We start from the raw sequence: 22,075 nt of genomic DNA on the forward strand, positions 1-22,075 counted from the left end.
TTTAGACTATGATGTTGAGCTTGAATACGTATTTCCTCCAAAGGAATTTTCTTCACTGGGTTCGAAGAAGTACACGGTTTACGTTTCTTCGTAAACACAGTCACTCTCCAAATAAAGCATTTCCTCTTTGTTACCCGCGATGTGATGCTCACAAATCACCGTGTGAGAATCGATAGCGTTGACATCATCTAAGCCAATCCAACGCCCTGTTCTGCTTCGCCCTTGTATTAGACAGCCAATCGCTGGACGTCACTGTGCCAGAAGGGGTGGGTTGACGTCTAGTACAGGAAGCCAGGCTGAGGTGAGGTGGGGAGGAGAGATCACAAAATAGTTAGCTCGCTGCTAGCTGCCTCCTGGAGCCGATTTGCCCGAAGTGCGATGAGCCCAGGAGGCGAAATTAGTGGGTTTTTTTGGTTTTGATTGGCGCAACGATGACCCTCTGACCCCAAGAATGGACATAAGTTAATGATGACGGGGGAGAAGAAGAAGAAGAAGCGGCTGAACCGCAGCATTCTTCTTGCAAAGAAAATTATAATAAAAGATGGAGGAAGTGTGAGTTAAATATTTATTTATCTCCCGTAAGTTAGCCTGCCATTGAGTTAAACGGGCTCTCGGCCGCCTGTACTGGTGTGTTTATTTCGTGAAAATACGCGAGGTAATGCAGCTTTTGTTGCGGCTGTCGGTGGTAGCGGGCAACGTTGACCGTTAACGGAGGCTGGGTGTTGGGAGGGGTAACACTGCTAGCTGTGGGCTAGCATTTCCAGTATTAGCGGCCTGCGTTAGCTGCTTGTTAACACGTCAGCTCAGGTAACGGTAGGTCGTTGATACCGTTGTTAGCTCTGTTTCTTTTATTGATACCGCAGACATTCAGTTACCTTTACTTTTAGCTTTTTCACTCTACGTTAATGCTAATAGGAACTCACGTTTCTATAAATTATGTGGCACTAAAAGCACCAGCTGGGACTAGCTCAACGTTAGCTTACAAGCATATGTGTTTAATTGGGCTTATTTTTTATTTGCCCTTACTAGCTGAATAGTTACATCTGGGTAGTTTTAAGGTGCTGTATGCGGTACAAAGCTAATGTGCAGTTACTTAGTTAATCTTATAAGTAGGTGAGGGCAGTATATTTAAACATGGGGTTTGTCATGTTGGTTAAAAACAAGCAGAACACAACATCGGACAACTAAAAACATTGGTATTAGCTTCCGGATTTAGAGCCAATCCCGATCTGATGTAAGGTAGGATAAGTGTACGTTAGCTGTCCAGAGTTTGGTGAGTCAGGCCCTATTGCCATGTTTTTTCTCCTGTCTCTGGTTTATTGACACCTGTAAAGCTGTAATGTTGTGACATTTTTTTATTTTGGATATTTGTATAAAGTTTCCTTGACTAAAGGGCAACTCCCATACAAGGGATTATATAGGGGATTCATTTAAATTTGTTTTGACTGTTGACTGTAGATGGTGGTGATTCTCCTAAATTAGGCTGCTGGGAGTGTGAGTATGGTGGAGCTGTTATAAACTCAGTGAGGCATCTGTACCGGTTACGTAATCAGTGGGACAGTAATGCCAAACATACTGAAAATCCATATGAAGACTAACAATTGTGATCATAATGAGGAGAACCACTTCAGATGATCACCTTACTTGATGGGGCTCTTTTCCACTCAGGCTCCATGTTTGTAATCAGTCTTTACTGTGGCTGTGACTGGTTCTGACCACTCAGCTATTAAGATTTCATTTATGAACATTGAGCAGGAGTGAATGATAGCATTAGACTCCCTAGTCAATGGCAGTGCATTAAGCTCTGAATGCGAGGTAGGGTGTCATTTAAATGGAGAAGTTGCTGCATCCATTCAGTGACACAGTTAGATGTTGTTCTTCATTTTCTCAGAGAAGCAGGCATCCCAGGGATACAGTTGTGATGGAGCAAAAAGGGTGGGAGTTTATTTGATTTACGCCCCTGTCAGGCCTGCAGGCTAGTGTGGTATGCTGGGAAATTACAAACCGCACAAGAGAGTCTTTCGGTTTAGGCTGGCGTATTTTATAGTTTCTACAATTATCACACAAAGTTGTTTCCTGCCATACTTTGTTCTCAGTGTCCACATACACGGCATCATGCAACATCTTCACCTTTGCAAAGATTAAATTGAGCTGGAATATAGTGACTTCCTCCCCACGGTGTGGTTTTTATAAAAGGCAAAGGGGATTTCTATTTGCGTGTTACTCATTACAGATCTAGGCCTTTATTTTAAGAGTGACCCAGTAAGCTAAAATACTAACTGTTGTACTATGTCATCTGTTAAATCAAACTGTATAATTTAATTTTTTATGAATTTAGTAAATTATGATTGAGTAAACTTGGGTTTTCCCCTGGTTTACAATGGAATTTTGGGTGGTTAACATGATTGGTTTGAATATTACTAAGAGTTGCCTTAATTGTTCATTTCTTGTATTTTTGTCTGTTTGATAATGAAAAATCAATTTTAAGCTTCAGGAAATGAAACTCCACTTCAAAGAAAACGATTCTGGAGATTTTTACTTTGCGAGAATGTCATAACCTATTTACTAGGCTCCAGACAAACCTCGCATCTCTTGGTAAAAACGAATCCTCTTGATTTACATTCTGGTCATTGTCTTGGACTTAGTGCAATTCATAATGAGAGCAAAGCAGTATAGATGTGTCTTAATGTTGTAAGTATGTAATGCATTAATGTAACCGCTGTGCTTCTTTTGCTCATGTCAGCTTGTGCAATTTAGATTTGGATGCTGCATCATTTACTGCAACTTCCTGTTGTAAAGTGCGTTTAGAGAAGTGTGTTGGTAACAAAATATTGCTCATAACTTGGCTATTGCTAGTGAAAACAAATGCTAGTTTAAGTAGAAGCAATCTGAGGTTATCTGTAAGGCATTTACTTATCTGCAGGCTAAAATACAAAAGAAACATTTAGTAAGTGTCCTTCAGTCTATTTTATTTATAGTTTTCACATAATTTATGTGCATGTTAATCTCCTAATCATTGTCTAGTTGAGTAAATGTAGTCGTTTTATGCAGAAAAAGCATATGAAATATGATTATTTAGCAGTGTATCTGTCAAGTCAAAAAGAAAAAATCCCGTAATTTGGACATTTATTCAAATACAGGGTATGGAGTGAATTTCACTCTTGTACCTATGTGTGGGTTGTTCCACAGAATCAGGCGATGTGGAGTCTGTATCATTTAGCAGATTCCAGCTCTAGGTTTGATTTGTTAATGTCTTCCCACAAACAGGCACTTAAATGCATGTTACGGTCTCTGTTGCTTGTCATCTAACCGCCTTTCTACCTGTATGTCTGTGTTTGTCTCCATTCAGCCCCAGGGAATCGGGGAGCCCAGTGTTTACCATGCCGTGGTGGTCATCTTCCTGGAGTTTTTTGCATGGGGTCTACTCACTACCCCGATGCTCACGGTAAGCCTAGAGTGTACGCATGCACATACACACTCTGTTATGTATACCGACATAACTGTTTATAGTCTAACACACCCACCTTTCCTCCTTTAAAACCCCAGCCAGCGAGTGGCATTTCTCAGACCATTGGTGTCTATGAATAATTGAATCTCCAATCGATTGAGCAAGACCCTGGGTGGCGTGGTTTTGATTTTTGTGAATGTGCATTGGCAGATGTTTTGCCAGCAGCTAATGAACTGAAAAATATGAAAAGGCCACCAAAGTGTTGTATTGTCTGAGCACTAGTTCTTTGTCTAAAAGGCTTATCAGGGGGTCGCTGGTTGGTGCCGTCAGCCCGGAAAACCACACCATACAATCACCTCGCTGCACCACACAGCAGCATGGGGTGGGGTGGTTCCAAGTATTTGACTCAGACAGTTTGAACAGCGTCATTTAGAGGAACTTCTCTCTAAAACGTCTCAATCAAGAAGTATTTTGCACAATTTCATATCTCTTTAAATAAATAAGGGGCTAAGATGACTGAGACTAATGAAGTACTGTATTTGATACCAGCAGGGATTGTGTGTTCATCAAGCCTGTAGACTCCTGGTGAAGCATAGGGCTGCAACAACACCACGCCAACGGGAGATTGTGTGTTAATAGTTTTCATTCTTCTCACCCTGCCTTTTCACATTTCAGCCAAACTCGGCATTTACTGAATTCTTTCCTTTCTGGTTTCTCCCTGGGTTTTTTTTTTTTTGTGCACATTCCTTTTCCTTCTCGTGTAAATGTCTGTGAGGAGAAACTGGTATCTCAAACAAATGATGAGTAAACATCTGTGAGCCACATGATGTAAAGCAGACAGGCTTACGCAACGCGGGCTTCACAGCAGTCTCCTGTTTGAGGAGCTTGTTGTATGTGTAACTGTTTAGCATTAATTACTGGTTGGATGGGTGGGGTGGATTGGGAGGGCTGTTGCCTTCACAATCCCTGGACAGAGGCAGGATTTGCATTTTAGACTAATCAGAGGACGCCTGAAGATGAGAGCCACTGCTTCACTGCTCCCAGTGAGTGCACTGCTTCATTAGTATCCAGCAGCAACAGTCTTCACAGAGCATTCAGAGTGTGTGTGTTGGGTAACTGACTCCCAGAGGAAAACAGGGGATTCTTAGCTTTGCCATCAGCTTTCCCTCAGTACCCCCAACAATAATCAGATCCTGTTGTTGTCCCAGTTGTGCTCATCGTGTCCTAAACTGCTTGTTCCTGCGCCAGTGTCAATGAACCATATCTGCCGTGGACTTTAAACCTGTGAATTTCATCTATCTGAATGCCTGTTTCTGTTCTGCACCCACTAATAAAGCTGCTTGACTATGGCAAAAATCAGAATTGCATTTAATTTGGTTAATACTGAGATCATGTTTATTTAACAGGGTTACTCTCGGACTTGCAGAAAAAAATAGTGGATTTTTCCTGCCATCAAAAGACACGCTAGGTACAGTCCTTAACAAATTTGTTAGATCATCTGTCGTAAATTAAATGCCAGAGAGAAATAAGTCAGAAACTTGTTTAAAACTGAAAATGACTAAATTAACTCAACTGAAGTTGTGTCTTTACACTCAGATTTGAGCTAGAAAACCAGATTTCTCTGAGAATTTAGAAATTAACAGATTTCAGGAATGCAAGTCAATGACTATAATTTGCCATTTCTCTTTTTGTTGTTGTTTAAAAAATTCAAAAATTCATGGATAACAAGAATTATTATATTCGACCATTACACTGGGTGGAGTCTACTAATTTTGTTAAGCCCTTTAAGTCCCTGCAAAAGAATTTCTTAATCTAAAGAGTGTTGCTTCCTCATTAAGTCAAGAATAATAATAAATACACAGATTATCTTTATGCTGTACAATAATATTTATTTTATTTATTTTTTACAGAAAAGTGTTTCAGCAAACCTTTAATGTCAAAAATATTGAACACTTGAGACTGACAGTTCCCACTTTTTTCAGCTTTATTTGCAGCTTCTTGGTTTTTAGCAAATTGGTAAACATTTACTCTTAACAGAGCAGAGTGAAACAAATATGCTATAAAACAGAAATAATCATTTTGTTGATCAGTCTCTAACCACTCCACTCCGGAGATGATAACACCGAGGACAAAGGTTATTTATAGTTAACTAAAATTAAACCAAACAAGTAGTTGATGTCATTTTAGTTAGCTGGAATATAAATGAACAATGAAAAATGTAAAAACTAAGACAATATTATGTTTAGGTTAACCAAAATAAATTAAAAGTTTAGTTTAGATTCAACTGACAAATTCTTTTTAATATATCAGCAGCATCAACCTGAGATGCCTTTGAATTTATTGAGATGGCAGTGTTTTATGACATTTGGCCATTTGGTTTGTAAAATTTCTGTTAGTACAACAAACAGTGATTGTGAAACTAACAAAAACTGAAGTGAAACTCAACATTTCTGACCAATAAAAACTAAACTCAAGGAGTCTAACCCATCGTGGTTACTAAAAGTGAAACTTAAAAACACACATTTGAAATTAATTCTAAACAAAAACTAAAGAAAAATACACTGTACTGTAGTCAGCATAGGGCTTACCAACCCTGGAAGCTTTATTAGTTTAGTAAACTTTGCAGGTCATTTGACTGCTCAAACAAATGAGCCTGTGAGTTTATCTTCCCAACATAAAATGTTGGCACGCCAACATGTTCGGGTTAGTTGTTGTGGAAAGGAAAACTCAGATTTACTAGGGACCACCGGGAGCATGTTGTCTGGAGCCTTTATGATCTTTGCGCATTTGCAGTTCGATTGTGTTTAGTGCTCACAGGTGGATGGGAAGACAAGTTTGTCTTTTGTGTGATTCAATGTGAGCATTGAATCATGTTGTAATAAGCCATTAAAAAATAAATAAACAAAAAAAGGAGGGGAAAAAGCCAGGTGCCAAACTCTTTAGTCTTTTTTTCCCTCCTTTTTTGTGCAAGTTTTAACCTTTTTCAGTGACAATGAAGTCTCTGGGATCTTTTTTCTGTTTGTTTTAAACATGCAAAGCAGCTACATTGTTCATCCAATCAACCAAGTGTGCCCTTATCCAAGCATTTTCCAAGGGCGACTGCCCAGATGGTTCTTTCATTCTGCCCGGGTTAACCTTTTATATCAAACAAGATTGCACTGTTGACAGGAAAGGACGTTGTAGTGCAGACGTTTTTGCGGTGGCTGGGTTTTTTGTTTGGTTTTCCTCCCCCTATCAGCAGCTCTTGACCTTTTGTGGAGGATTTTTTCCAGCACAATAACAAAACATGAAATTAGGACCTTTCAAAATGATCCCTTTTCTAAATGGACATTTACAGCATTCATAGTAAAAAAGAAATAAAATATTTCAAATGGCCCTTCTTGAAGATCTGCATCAAAACTTTTTATTGAATGAAATGGCAAGCAGAAAAATTAATGTTACAGAATTATATGTGACAGCAATTTGTAAAACTACATCTGCTGTAACCAGTGTAGCAGGGAGACAACGGTTTGTGGTATCATGGAAAAATACGTTTTGGCTTTTTTTTTTTTTTTTTTTTTTGCTTGTTTGTTTTAAATCTGTGCCTTGGTTGGTTGTTGGGGTTTTGTTTTGTTTTTAAATATCCATCTGTGTGTTAATGAGTAATCTTATTAAATAATAAAATTTGCAGTGTTCCCCTAAATAATTGTGATCATGTTTCTTGCCATAATTCTGCAGGCTGAATTCAGTGTTAATAAAGTGGTTTAATTTACTTTTATATGTGTTTGCTCTGCAGGTATTACACCAGACATTCCCCCAGCACACATTCCTGATGAATGGGCTCATTCATGGTGTGAAGGTAAGAGACAGCACAACAAGACAATACAATAACTGGTCCGATTTATGTGTCTCACTATAAGACAGCTAGTTCTTGTCCTTCCTTCTGATTGGTTGTGTGATGTTCAAAGCTGTTGGAAAATGCTCAGACGTCTATGACTGTGTTACATCAGAATTATTGCACCAGAGGGTTTTGTTTTGAAATAAATAAGGAAATGGGAGAAACACCCTTTAATCATCTTATCAGTGTTCGTATCAAGAAAAAGTACTAGTGAATTTATTGGATTTCTAAATCTGCAAATATAGAAGGCACTTGAGGAATGATAACAATCGCACAGTTAATGCCACTAATCAGATAAAGAGTATCCTCAGTCTTTAAGCATGCTTTGGTTTTTGTGTGTGTTTGCTGATAAGTTTCCCCTTCATATGTCATTGCTTAGCCAAAGGTGAAGAATTTTTGTTTTTGCTCATTGTGTACATTACGCAAGTTTAGTGAGATTTGTGCAGTAACCATTTTACAAAGACTTTGTAGTTCACAATGATTTTACAACCACCACAAGGGTCATCTGTCCTTCACATTATATCTCACAAAATTAAATTGAGTGTAATCAATTATGGTTCTTTTTTTTCTTTTTCTTTTTTTAAAGCAGGCTTTAATCTCACTTTAATTTCATCACTGTCAATATATCTCAAGGCTTCTGCAGCAGCCGTGCAAAACAATAAAGTGATATATGAGTGGAAATAAAAACCAAAGCCAATTTAAAAGTACCAAAAAAAGAGAAAAACAAACAGGGTTCTTAAATGACCCCATTAAAATCTTTCCATTATTGTTACTGCACCAAGTGGCCAGTTCCCGTAAAAACCCAATCAGTGTCCATCATCATGTTTGCCATCAGTGTATTTCCATGTTGAAATATGACTGCAAGCTGTCCAGTAACTGTAGCAGGTTCCCAAGATGGACTAAGAATAAATGAAGCTCCTTCAAAGGTGATGTGGCTTAAGATTATCTACAGATTGGTTAAGGACATGCTTGTAATCATTTCAAATTTTTGGTTACTAGGATTTAAGAATTGTGGCCCAATCATTTTTCCTTGCAAAACTGCAAAGCTTACTAAATTCAATCCTAAGCAAAGTTCCTCTATGACAGGTCACAGCATTTTAAAGATGGTCTCTGTTCTCAGCGTGTGTTGGCCTGTAAGTCTTTATTTATTCTAGATTTAGCATGCCAGCCAGCTAGCTATAAGCGCTCTGTTATTATTTTGTTTGCTCTGGTTTAAAGTTTCCATTAGGAGTAAGTAGGGACTTAGGATGACTCACAGACAGCTGGAAAAAGTTTTATATAATTTTATTATCAGTCACAGCAGCATGTTAATAGCAAAACTTTGAACATTCAGTACTTTGCTGTTCAGTATTTACAATACCCCAAGAGATAACAATATAGCATCGATTTCTTTAATTGCCCCTCTCTTATGAATGTTTATATTAATAATAATCCAAAGAAGTTTCCTCAAGTAATTCCAGAAATGAAGAAAAATAGACTCTTTACAAAGTGGCGAATTTGTAAATAGCAGGAAAAAGTGTTGCTGGGGAACATTAAACTGCTTCAGGAGCTGCTTCACTGCTTCAACTCAACAAAGCTGATAGGCACGTTTTGACACAATTCAATGACTCAATTTGGAGCCAAGCTGGAGTCTCTGTAGTAAAATTTCTCATCCAGTACAGCATATTTGAATATTTGCTGACTCGTCCTAACTTATCTGCACAAGTGTCAGTCATCGAGACTTATTTTACAGTTTTGAAACTCTGAGTTTGAATTCTTGTTCACAGCGTGTTCTTGAACGAAAGTGAAGGTTACCCATTAGTAACATTACTGACACATCCGGCAGTATCTTATTCCTCTGTTCCCCTCTATCTTTTCAGGGCCTGTTATCATTTCTGAGTGCTCCGCTAATTGGAGCGTTGTCAGACGTATGGGGACGCAAGTCCTTCCTGCTGCTAACAGTCTTCTTCACTTGCGCACCCATTCCGCTGATGAAGATCAGTCCATGGTGAGTGCAGAATACTGACGGCTCAGTGCTGAAGCTTTGAAATGCCAGCATGTCACTGATCAACATTAACCAAAACAATCTGTAGTTTCAGCCGTTGTGTATGCTCACAGGTGAAGCTTTTGTCTTTTATTCAGGTGGTACTTTGCAGTCATCTCGATGTCCGGTGTCTTTGCCGTCACCTTCTCTGTGATCTTTGCCTATGTGGCAGACATCACACAAGAGCATGAGAGGAGCACTGCTTATGGTTTGGTAAGGAGGCACATTTCAAAAGCCTTTCAAAGGTGTCAGTTAAGAATCTGTCAATTATTTCATTCCTCTTTCCCTCTTTCCTTCAGGTATCAGCTACCTTTGCAGCAAGCCTGGTTACCAGCCCAGCCATTGGAGCCTACTTGTCTGAGGCTTACAGTGACACCTTAGTTGTGATCCTGGCCACAGCCATCGCTCTGCTCGACATCTGCTTCATCCTGGTGGCTGTACCAGAGTCGCTGCCGGAGAAGATGAGGCCAGCATCATGGGGAGCGCCCATCTCCTGGGAACAGGCAGACCCCTTCGCTGTGAGTAATACAGTAATCTTTACTGATAAATTTCAGTGTACAGGCTGGGCCAACACAACAGCAGTGTGATTTATTATCTGTTAGTCTCTGGCTTAAAGAAAGACACAAAACATTGTGTGAACACTTAGAGACACTAAGAGCCTTAAACTGAAAGAACACTTAACACTGTGATTCATAACCAGTGATAAATTAATTGAAATAATAATGAGAAAAGCAACTACCCTTTACGTTCAAAGCACAACACAAAAAGCACAAAAAATTTTTTTAATGAATCATTAATAATCATTTTTAAAAATCCAAATTATGCATTTAATCATTTAGCTGCTGGTTGCGCACTTCTCAGATCTTGGTGCTGCTGACAAGAAAACAAATGATTTACCTGAAGTTGTTAAACTATTTAAAGTAGGGCTGGGCGATATGACCCAAAATTTATATCACGATATTTTTTACCTGGACGGCGATATAAGATATATATCTCGATATTTTTTTTTAAAGCCATAAAGTAAGAACAAAAAGAGTGTTCTTAGTCAAAGCTGTGTCCCAGATGTCACACAGGCACTTTTATTAACATAGAGCATAGCTGTACATAAAATTTACTCAAAAATAAATTATGAGCATTTATTAAATAATAATGCTCCATAAATAAAAAAAAAAAACAATGTTGTTTTTGTGCATAACAAAAAGCTCACAATTGTGCAGTCAAAATGTAAACTAAAAGACGCTGAGCATAGTAACAAAGACAGATTTCACAGCTGCTCTGTTCCCAACTTCTACTGTGTGACTGACAGCATTGAGTTTGAAATCCTCGTCGTAACCACGTCTCTTAACAGGTGCCATTTATGGTCCTTATACACAGTAGGGTAATATTACGTTGAAGCACAGTACGTATCACTCCGCGGGGCTCCTCGGTAGCCGTAATGCTCTGACAATCCATCAAGCGGTGCTGCTCCGTAGCTTACCAAAGTCGTACTAAAACATTTTTGACAGATTGCTGAGCGCCATGTTCCACATAAAATCGGTTCGCGGCCATCAAGCACAACCAGAATTTATACATAAGGCGCGCTGTCAACTTTTGAGAAAATGAAAGGATTTTAGGCTGTGCAGCGCCTCTGGGCTGCATGGTGTTAGCTCGTTAGCGTGGTTAGCTAGCTAACACGTTGACGGCGTCCAGCCCCACGCACGGGGCGATGCGCAGTAACTCGTTAACGGAGGTTTGCTGTGTCCATCTTGTCGCTTCCTGCAGGTGAAGCGATGGGGGAGGAGGGGGAGTTGTGTTCAGTGAAGGAGGGGCGAGGCCGAGTAATGTTGCGTAAAGACAAAAGTGGACGAAAGAGAGGCAAACTTGCGGCTCCACAAAGTATAGTTATAACGTAACATAGACTATATCGATATAAAGGATATTGTCACATCTTATATCTCGTATAAAAATATATCGATATTTTTTAAAAACTCGATATATCGCCCAGCTCTAATTTAAAGCATTACTTCACAGTGTAGTTATGAAAGCTTAAATCCACTGTTGTGGCGTTATGTATTCCTTGATACTTTCGAAGTCTGGATTATTGGAATCATGTCTCTTCCAAACTTAATCTTTTCAGTATCAAATTTACTCTGTAAGTACTTTGCTGAGCTGCTGTGAACACATAACACTGGGAGGAATTTGTAGTAAACAAGAGCAGTCTGAGGTTTCATACCAAGGCTGATAATTCCAGCATTGACAACATGCATGAGCTGCATCCCTGGATCCAAGAGGATTATCTGGATCTCGATTAGCTTGTGATATTTTCTTTAACATCTAGGTGACGTCTCCCAGTTTTACTTTTCTCAGTTCAATATGTATTTGTGAAAATACAATGTGGATGTCCAATTTTGAGCTTTTTCACAATGCTAAAAAGACACTCTGACTTTAGTCAGTACAGTCCAATAACCGCTGGTCAAGCTGCATGTCTGTTAGCATTTTAATGCAAATCTGTCCAATTATTCCTAGAACCTCATTCCCACCAGCAAAAACTTGCAAAGTGTCAAACTGAATGCAAACTTTGTTTTTGCTCTAAGGTACTGCGCTGTGGAGTTTTTCTTCCCATCTCTTGAGAGTTTTCCAGTGAAAACATGTTCAGATGAAATATTTCGATGTCCATTAAGAACAGAAGGAATACATTTCCTCTGTTTAACAGAACAATCTGTGTAAATGTACAGATTATGGACTTCTCTCATTTTCACACAGCGTCTTCAAAAAGTCCTTTTATTAGAGTCATTATCATTGTTGCTGATGGTTTGCAGATTAAGATAAAGTTATGTTAGCATATATATGTAGCACATGTGAAAGTAAAGCTTTAATTTGAACACTTCACCCTTATCGCCCTCACAGCTTAAATATTCATTATGGCAGCACGCTGGACAACAGAGGTGCCTTTGCAGCTTATGGCTTAATAAAAAAGTATATTTGATTAAGCGAGCATGTCAGACCACTCCTGTTTTGAATTCTTGCTCATGTTAACTCTTCTTGTTGCTCTCTTGGTCAGTCTCTGCGTAAAGTGGGCCAGGACTCTACGGTGCTCCTCATCTGTATCACAGTGTTCCTCTCCTACCTCCCTGAGGCCGGCCAGTACTCCAGCTTCTTCCTCTATCTCAGACAGGTGAACGCCAAACTTTCTTCCTCACACATTTCCAGAAAGACCACAAATGCCTGAAATATACACCGAAGCAAAATTTAGACACAGCACACACACTTGATGGGACTGAGCTGCTAAATAAAAATGGCATTACTGGAGCATAAAGGAGATGCTATAAAAATGTAAAATACTAGTATACTGCGGGGGGGGGGGGTGTTTTGTTTTTTTTATTGAGGACAATAAAATTTATTATTTTACATTTTGGGTAATTAAAGGCTGAAAAGCTCAGGGACATGGGAAACCTGCTGACCACACACTTCCACTTCCACTGCTCCAAGACTGGCCGAACAGGTTTGCTGAGCCTAACGTTTCTGGAAAACTAGAGCAGATTCATTAGGTTTCTCCACAAAATGCTATCACAGGAAAATCATTGCTTTACACCCTAACAGCAATAAGTGGACGGCTTCATTCATTATGCTGCAGGAGCATACGGGTGCAGCTGTGGGATTGTTTCTGTTTAACTGAAAGTTTCGAGTGGGGGATTGTTTAGTTTGTGTAAATGGTGACGGGTGAACCAGTTAGGCAGGTCCTTCACACGCAGGCTCATTTTGTGGGGGGAAGAAGCGACGCTGTCGTTTTGGGGCACCAGGGCTACCACACCCCTTGTCCCCTCTCTGCTGTCTGCATTGATGGAAAAAAAAGGGAGCATTCCTGGTGTACTTAGCATAAATACAACAGGAATGTAAAGAACGCATTTTCTCTGAGGAAAAAGTAGTAGACAGCCTGTGTTACTGAAGACTCCAACCAAACCCTGTTCTTCCAATGTGCACACAAGTGAAGGTTTTATGTTAAGATCTGTGCTCTAATGTTCATGTCCTAACCTGCAATAGCTCAGCGCTCTCTCTCACCCTCAGGTCATAGGCTTCTCCTCAGAGACAGTGGCTGCCTTCATTGCTGTTGTGGGAATCCTCTCAATATTAGCTCAGGTATTCCTGTTTATTTAAATTTACATCTGAATCAATCATTCTACTTTACTTCCATTAAGCATGATGGTGTTTTGGTTTTTTTTTTTTGTTTTTTACTGGCTGATTTATTTTCTCAGTCAAAATGCTGTCTTTGTAAACTTTATAGACTGGCTTTTGGATCATGTTGCCCCACTTTCATTGGTCTATTTTGATCAGATTTCTTTTTCTCTCATTTATGCTTTTATTTTAATGCAGCGCTGTCTTACTATTCTTTCTATCTCTTATAGTCTCTATTTTGTTGATTTGTGTTCCCGAACACAAGTTTTCCAGCATTATTTTCATGTTGCTGAACACAATCCGTCTGCGGTCTCATTTTGCTGTCGATGTCCACCAAATTAATCTTTTCCACACAAAAAAATACCTCATTTGGGGGTTGGAGGCATTTGTTGTGGCAATGATGATTTTACTCCTGAGACCCAAGTTGAAATCATAGATGGGTTAGGCATTAAAAGCCATTTGGTTAGAGTTGTTAAAACATCATTTTTGGGGTCTCTGACACTTTTTTTTTTTTTTTTTTTGTTGGTTGACATGGTGACTCTGTGGACCCACATTGTCTGTACAGCATGCTGCAGGCATAAAATTTGCTCCCTACATTACTTTTAAAGCTGTGCCGTCAAGAAAAACATGGGGGAGTGTTATGTAAAAGAAGACAAAACAAAAATTTTCTGTCATTTGAATTCATGCATAATTATTTCAGCTGCGTTTCAGGACTTGGATGAGAAGCTGTTTAAGTTTAATGTGGGTTTTGATTGTTGTTGATCAGTGCCTGGTATAATTTGGGTCTTTATGTTTTGTGTTCCCTTAGACGGTTGTGTTGGGGATCCTGATGCGCTCTATAGGAAATAAGAACACAATCCTGCTTGGCCTCGGCTTTCAGATCCTCCAGCTGGCCTGGTATGGCTTTGGATCTCAGCCCTGGTTAGTATTTCCTAATGCAAACACTCACATTTCTTCATTTATTCGCATCAGCAGAACTTGAGGTCACCAAGATCCTACTGGTTGAAAATTAGAACGTGTAGTTGTATTTCATATTTCTGTTTTCACTTCCTTCATGTGTAATGTGTGTATTCATGGAGCCCGGGTTGAGAAGTGTAGCATGGTTTCTCTGGTGACTGCGGTTAAATGTTGTAACACCATCCAGCCGCTGTAATGCTGATTGTGTGCAGAACAGCAGGGCTACAAATGCGACGGAGGAGAGTTAAAGAAATGAAGCCAACGCCTGAGTGCAAAAGCACTGCGGCTCCTCTAGTGGCCACCTAATGCTTGCTACAAACGCCAGTCGGTTCCCGTAGACTCCAGTGCTAAAATGTCCAACTTCATAGTATTAAAAGCATACTTATAGCCCCTTTGTAATAAATCCATGTGGGTTGAATTTCTTTATAACTCGTAAACACAGTTGCCTCAGTTGTTGGGCGTGGTCATTTTTTAATTTTCTAACACAGACAGTTGGACTATAAAACAGCCACAATCTGAAAACATGCAAATACCTGGCGTACCCCTTCAACACAAAATGAAATACAATAACTGTTGTGCCTATGATTTCAAAGAATTGGGGAAGGAAGTTTATCTTGACAAATCATTTCCTGCCCTTTTTGTGACAATGATTCTAATCCTTCAGGGTTAAAAACGTTAAAAAATTAAAAAAAAAAAAAAAAAAGTATTCAATGTCTGAGACAACTTAACAACATTTATGTCTTTATTTAACTTTAAAATAATAAGAAATCATCAGAAACACTATTATTTACTCATCAATCAGCACAATTACATTTAGTATCGTTAAAACCAGCATCTGCATATCAGGACTGTTTCTCCATTAATACTAAAAGCTTTTATTTTTGCAGATAAATTAGAAAAAAACAACTTTGTACTACAGCTAATTATCTATTGGCACTCCTATTTCACTACCCTGAGAGACCACTAGAGGGAAGCAGAGGCTTACCTTATCCTACTATTAGAATTTAACATAAGATGTAATATTTTTTTATGTGACTCTTTTAAACACATAAATGATTGATTGTGAGAAGTTAAAACAAAAGTGTAGATATTTAACCCTATCAAACTTGCACTTGACTCTCAGTCTCTTTAAAAACAATTAATCGATTTATTTTAAGTCAGATGAATGAAAAATAATATTTCAAGCTTTACTTGCTTTAAACCTGCTGATATGAAGAACTCGATAAACGACCACCCCGACACATTGATCACGCTCTGTTTCATTTCTCTTCAAGTGTGGTCATAGCAGCTTCAGTTTCTCTTGTTGTTTTGGCCTGAAGGAGAAGACGGGCGACTATAATATCTATTGATTCTGAAAGAAAACATTCAGCATGTCTCTCTGCTGCTCCTCTGAGCTTTGGTCAATACTCTTTAAATTGGGTTAAAGAAAGGTTAGACTGGCTGTGTCATATATTAAGGGGAGAATCATCATGTTGCTCACAGAAGGGTAAAAAATCTGCCTTTAAAATTAGGATAGAAATCACATTCTGATGAAATGCACGTTGACACACTGTTGAAGTTTAGATTTTCAAATAAAACAGGAAGTGCAGCTTCATCTAAAACTAGCTTTGTCATCAGATGTGCATATTTCACAATTTATTCCTTGAAGTATTAGGCAAGTAAAATCTTTGTGTTGTGTTTGGTGACTGTAGGATGATGTGGGCAGCTGGAGCCGTTGCTGCCATGTCCAGCATCACATTTCCCGCCATCAGCGCCATTGTGTCCCGTAATGCGGACCCTGACCAGCAAGGTGAGAGTGTCATCGGAACAGGGGTCAAAGATGCACAAAAACATGCCTGTTGCCAAATGTCGGCCAACTGTGGCCTTTCCTGAAGTCTGCATGTTTTCCCGTGTCTGTGTGGGTTCTCTGTGGGCACTCAGCTTCCTCCCACAGTGCAAACACATCTATTTTAGGTTAATTGGTGATTCTGTATTGGTCGTAGATGTGAATATGAGCATGAATAGTTGTCTCTTTATTACAGACTGGTGACATGTGAAAACAATGAAAACTTTGCCAGATAAACTTAAAAATAAAGATTAAATATTAAGTATGATCGAAGGTTACAGGAAAAGACCAGTTTTAGATCTCTGTGGGAATGCTGTTCTGACCACTTGCACTTAAGTTAATGTGTGTACTGTCAAAAGTGGTGACCTTTCAACTCGCTTCTCATTTTTGAGAAGGTGTGGGGATCAAGGCAAGTGTTGAGCAAAGCAATGTATTATTATGGCCTGAAACTGCTGCCTCGGCCCACCACAGTCCGGGTTGTTTCCACAGGATGTTCTGCCACATGGCGATACAGTAGAGCTCAACCCTGTGACTGTTGTGGGGGGGAAAAAAACAAAAAAACAATCATGACCCTGATCTTCTTCCTCACCTGAGGTCCTGGACACTGTAAACTGCTCAGATGCAGCTGGAGGCCCAGTTTATCACCAGTACTGATCCTCCAGTACAATCCCAGGAGGAGATACAAATCCTGTTGGAGTCGTATCAGGAAGGGCATCCGGTGTGGAAAGTCGGCCAAATCAAACTTGCAGCCCTCTGTGGCAACCCCTTGTGAATAAGGGAGCAGCTGTGTACTTGTGTTATTAGAGGGGTAGCTATGCTCCACATAGTGGCTCGTCTACAGTATATAGATCGGCGGTTGATATTTTTCAAGGGCCAGGAGAGAACATATCATTGTAATAAATGATCAACATAATTCCCTTCATCTGTCAGTGGTTTTAATGCATTAGATAACCCGTTCAGAACCTTGTGTCCATTTAAATGTTATTGATTCAATGTTGTGTGTTTCACTTTCCGATTTTTTGTGGGGGGATCTACTGAAGGTTTTTCCATATGCATCTTGTTCAGGTGTTGTTCAGGGCATGATCACTGGAATTCGAGGCCTCTGTAACGGTTTGGGTCCTGCTCTTTATGGCTTCGTCTTCTACTTATTCCACGTGGAGCTGACCGACACGGACGGCTCTGAGAAAGGTGCCAAACTGAACATGGCCAACCCCACTGACGAGGTGAGCTTGAATCAGAGATGACATTAAAGCCATCTGCAAGGACGTGTATACAGAATTTCCTTATTCATGTGCTCCATAATGACCAAAGTGTTGTCTTCTCCTTCTTAGAGTGCCATCATCCCAGGTCCTCCCTTCCTCTTTGGTGCATGCTCAGTGCTGCTGTCTCTGCTGGTGGCGCTGTTCATCCCGGAGCACACTGGTCCCGGTATGAGGCCTGGCTCCTACAAGAAGCACAGCAACGGGGCACAGAGTCACTCCCACAGCCCGCAAGGCAGCGGGGCAGAGGGCAAGGAGCCGCTGCTGGAGGACAGCAGCGTATAACCTCAGCTCAGGGGGGGCAGACTCCCTCGCTCCACCTCAAAATGCCCTGCACACATGGACAGATACACATAATTTATCACAAGGACACACACACACCTCAGGCACATGTCACACTCGAGTGCCGCAAAGAGATGTTTGTCTGTTTTGCTGTCCACAGCACAAAGTTGGGCGCTCCTTCCTTAGCAGCCCTTTTCTTTCTAATAGCTGGGTTATTGTGAGGACTTTCTAAAGACCCTGTGTGAAGAAAGTGTGTCGAGCATTATCAGGGCTGCAGTGGAAGACTGTGTGTGTGTGTGTGTGTGTGTGTGTGTGTGTGTGTGTGGCTGAGCTGGACTCCAATCTTTGGTTTGTCTGAAGTTGTAACAGTGGAGCACACAACAGCTTGTCCCCCTCCTGGCGCGAAACAAAACTGAAGTGACTTTGGTTTAAAGTGCGAGTGGGGATATATCTCTGATACGTTACTAAATACCTGTGTGACTCTTGATTATTCCTCTTTAGTTAGCCAAGTGGCACCTTCGTTTGTCCGAGAAGAGCGTAACGAACGCCCTTTCACAAGCTAACTTCTGTTCTGATGCTTGTCTTTATGACTACAGCTCTGTTTAGGCATCCCAGAAGGAAACATAGTTCTTCTTCTTCTAGTTGTTCTTCTGTGGGAGCGCAGCAGCTGTTAAACCTGTGAAAGGAGCCTGCAAACCAGTATTGGAGAGGCGCTGCCTAATTGCAGTCAGGGTTGGCAACCAGTTCAGATACAAAAAGCTTTCTTAGGACCAGGTTTTGTTCAAATATCAAATTTCTTACAGAGAGATGACTAGAAGAGACCACTTTATTAGCTCAAAATGTTTTTTCAATGTTTACTTGCCATTCTCTAGATTAGTAGTACAGTTTGGGTTGTATATTTTTCTCTGTTCAAACTGAAGGCTAGTTGTGCTTCAAGTTTTTATTCAAGAAACAAATGTTGCCTTGAAGTCACTTAAGATATATATGGAGACATTACGTAACCTGTATGAAGACCGAGGTCTGAGAAGGCTCTGTAATCTTGTGCTATTGCTCCCATCGGAGCCGTTACACACTTTTTATTCCTTTGTATTCATGCCCTTCCTGTTACTTTGTTTCCTGACGTTTATCACCATCAAGTTGAGGCTTACAGAGACACGGTTTTATTTTTAAAAAGCCTCTGGACCATTTGGAGCTGGAGCATTGCTATCAGGATGTCGGTGTCGGCACTGACTGTTTGAATTGATATCATTAGGTTCAGCAGAATATCAGCCACGCTGCTGCAGTAGTAAATACAAAGGCTAATCAGTGTGGCGTAAAGTGGTGGATAAGAATCATAACTGTGTCATATAGTCCCTGACGTTTAACCTGACATGTGTACACTCAAAGAGGCAGGCCACGCTTCTCCAAATGTCTGACATGAAGCACCTCACAGACGTGTCTGCCAACTTATGTAGAAGCTCTGCAGATGCCAGCCTGCGCCACCTAAGAGGCAGAAACAAATAGCAGTAGTGGATTAGATGGCTGAAAATGTTGATGTCATCCTCAAACAGTGAAGCAAAGTAAAATCTGGAGGTTGTGTCGATGTGGAGAGTATTGAGAAATCTGCAGTCATCCCAGATTTCATTAGTTTGAAAAAAGAAAAGAAGAAGAAAATCCACTTAAAAGTGTAAGCCCTGAATTTTTATTATCGCCAATGCCTGCAGATGTCTCTGGGTTGTTCTGCAGGTCTGAACCGCTGCTGCCACGTTTTTATTTTTATGTTTTATTTTCCCCTGTCAACAGGTGGCGCTGTCTGTACCTGGTATGCCTGTGAGGTGCTTGTGTGGTTTTTTTTCTTTTTTCGGTCATTTGGATCAGGAACAATGCGTTCCCTTCGTTCACATACTACGTCGCCACCTTTCCACATTGTAACTTTGATTTGTGAATGCCTCTCGTAGCTAACAACTGGTTTCATGCTGTTTAACATCTGTATGAACACGTATTTAGTGCCATATCTTCTTGATTTGCTTTTTTCTTTTGTACTGTGTGTGTGTGTGTGAATGTACACTTGTGTGATTTGAGTGTTATTGTTCTTTTTATTTTCTCTTGTCTTCATTTCTTTGACTGAAGATTTAAGTTTTAATGCTATTTTTTTTAATAGCTTTTTAAAACTTCAGTCATTTTTTAGGATTAATTGTCAAAATTGGATGGGAAATTATCAAATGTCCTTCTGTCCCTTTTGTTATGTTTGTTTTGGATTTTTTTTTTCCAGCCTCGGTCTTCATTTAATAATAAGCATTTCACCATGGTTTGTTAAGCTCATATTTTTTCCCAGATTTCTCCGAATGTTTCGAATGAAACTGAACATGTTGACCACACAATACCCTCAAGGGTTTTTTGTCATTTAAGAGGGGTTGTTACTACACAGGAGGCCATTATTCCTTTTTTTTTTTTTTTTTTTTTTTTAAATCATGTAATTGAAAAACAGAAAATCAGATCCTGCATAAATTGGTAAGATTCTGCACCAGCCCCCCACCACCACCCACGTGCACACCTACAGCCTCCAAGCAGACGACTGTAAATGTACAAAAATCACCTGTACCTAGAGAAAAATGTATATATTTATTCCTCAAGGAGATGGCCACCTCTTGGTCAATTTGGTTGTATGGTGCAATTATTATTATAATTACTATATATTTCTCCAGAATTACCTGCTAGCCACTCCTGTTTTTAGTACAATGTGGTTTGTGGCCTGAACCCCCCCTCTTTGTGTGCCTAAAATTAGCCAAGAAATGAGTATGGCAACCTAAGTAAGTAAAATGGTGGTTATTAATGTAAATATGGGAAACTAATGATAAACTATTTATTAAAGGTTTATTGTACAATGAAACGTTTCAGGTTGCCTCTGTTTTCTGGGTGGGTAACACAGGTGAAATCGTGTTAATGTGGCAGTGAGTGAGAGTCTGAGCAGCGATAAATATTTGGTCGTTTCGTTTAAGGCGATGATCCAATAGTTAACGGCTGCTAAATCCCAGTGAATCTCACTATAAATTAGTAGCATTCCTGTTGGGCTTTATTTGCTGTTTTATTACTGCCCCCTCCCTGTTTTGTAATGTAATGCTCTGAGTTTGCTGGCTGTTGGTTTAGTAAACCTGCCCTTTGAAGCTTAATGGTACCACTAATGCCTCCTCCACCTACATAGTGTATATAGTCATGCATTGACCTGAGCTTATTTATGGGTGGTGGATTTGTAATTAAATCCACATGGAGGCGGTAGTTACATTTGGCAGAAACTTTAGAGTCTTCTCCCTGAATAACAGTGAATGCAAAGCGGGGGATGTCAAAAAAAATGTGATATTAATCCAAAATAAAAGAATGTGATAAAGTGGCCAGAATAATTTATTTTTGTTATTAATGCAATGTAGGGGAATTTAATGTCTTACAATTAGCAGCTAATAACTTGCCCATCATTTTGTTGAATTACTGTGTGAATGACGAAGTTTTACTGGGTCAATGCTCAAATCTTAATGTGATTAATGAGTATTTGCATAATATAAAGCAATGTTTCCTGTTTGAAGCCTTACTTGTAGTATTTGTAATTACTGTTTTCTTTTGAAAAGCTCTTGTGGATAAAATTGTTCGAAAGGAGAATTATTAGATTCATTAATTCTTCCATAAAGCCAGCCTAACTACCCCAGCTTTCTTCTGATTGGTTCTAGATTTAAACAGTAGGTTTGAACAACAGGTGGTTAGAGTTGATGGAAGTACAGCCAGCGCTGCCTGCCATATCTCACGATGTGTACTCCCATTAACCTGTCTGAAATTGACCTTTTTGGTCACAGGCATTACTTAGACATACATTCTGTTAGGCACACCTGTTTAATTGCTTATTGATGCAAACATTTACTTGGCCAATCAATGATAGCAAGTTGACGTAGACTGCTGAAGTTCAAACAGGCCATCAGAACAGGGAAAAACAGGTCATTTTAAGCGACTTTGAATGTGGTTGGTGGTATCAGATGGGCTGATCTGCTGGAATTTTCCCATGTTAAAAGTCTCTCGGGTTTACATTGAAGGGTATGAAAAAGAGATACTATCTAGTGGATAAATCCCTTGGTCTGATGGGAAGAAAACACAATCACTGGTTACACTCAAAGTACACTCAAAGTGCATCTTGGAGGAAGAAAGGGCTACAGCAGCAGAAGACCACACCCAGTGCCATGAGCTCACCAAAGTTGGACAATAAATAATTGGAAAAACACTTCCTGGTCTG

The 22,075-nt window shown here is 39.8% G+C and overlaps 1 protein-coding gene across 1 annotated transcript; it reads left to right on the plus strand.

Annotated features, from left to right (window-relative positions):
• The first annotated feature begins 286 nt into the window (after positions 1 to 286).
• slc71a1-2 (solute carrier family 71 member 1-2) lies at positions 287 to 20,692 on the plus strand. Its single transcript, XM_085140373.1, has 12 exons — positions 287 to 552; positions 3,350 to 3,445; positions 7,224 to 7,286; positions 9,185 to 9,312; positions 9,447 to 9,561; positions 9,648 to 9,866; positions 12,389 to 12,502; positions 13,393 to 13,464; positions 14,309 to 14,421; positions 16,149 to 16,246; positions 17,348 to 17,505; positions 17,614 to 20,692. The coding sequence occupies exons 1-12, from the start codon at positions 466 to 468 to the stop codon at positions 17,824 to 17,826; spliced, it is 1,476 nt and encodes a 491-aa protein (XP_084996499.1). The 5' UTR covers positions 287 to 465; the 3' UTR covers positions 17,827 to 20,692.
• Positions 20,693 to 22,075: the final 1,383 nt, after the last annotated feature.

This window comes from Neolamprologus multifasciatus, chromosome 18 (genome assembly GCF_963576455.1).
Source record: "Neolamprologus multifasciatus chromosome 18, fNeoMul1.2, whole genome shotgun sequence".
NCBI classification, from domain to species: domain Eukaryota; kingdom Metazoa; phylum Chordata; class Actinopteri; order Cichliformes; family Cichlidae; genus Neolamprologus; species Neolamprologus multifasciatus.

What these genes read in the sequence shown, in the direction of transcription:
- slc71a1-2 (XM_085140373.1), top strand. Translation starts at nt 466, where the DNA reads ATGATGACGGGGGAGAAGAAGAAGAAGAAGCGGCTGAACCGCAGCATT. An exon ending in TCACTACCCCGATGCTCACG is followed by an intron (nt 3,446 to 7,223) that starts GTAAGCCTAGAG and finishes TTTGCTCTGCAG; the next exon opens with GTATTACACCAGACATTCCC. An exon ending in TGGCCAACCCCACTGACGAG is followed by an intron (nt 17,506 to 17,613) that starts GTGAGCTTGAAT and finishes TCTCCTTCTTAG; the next exon opens with AGTGCCATCATCCCAGGTCC.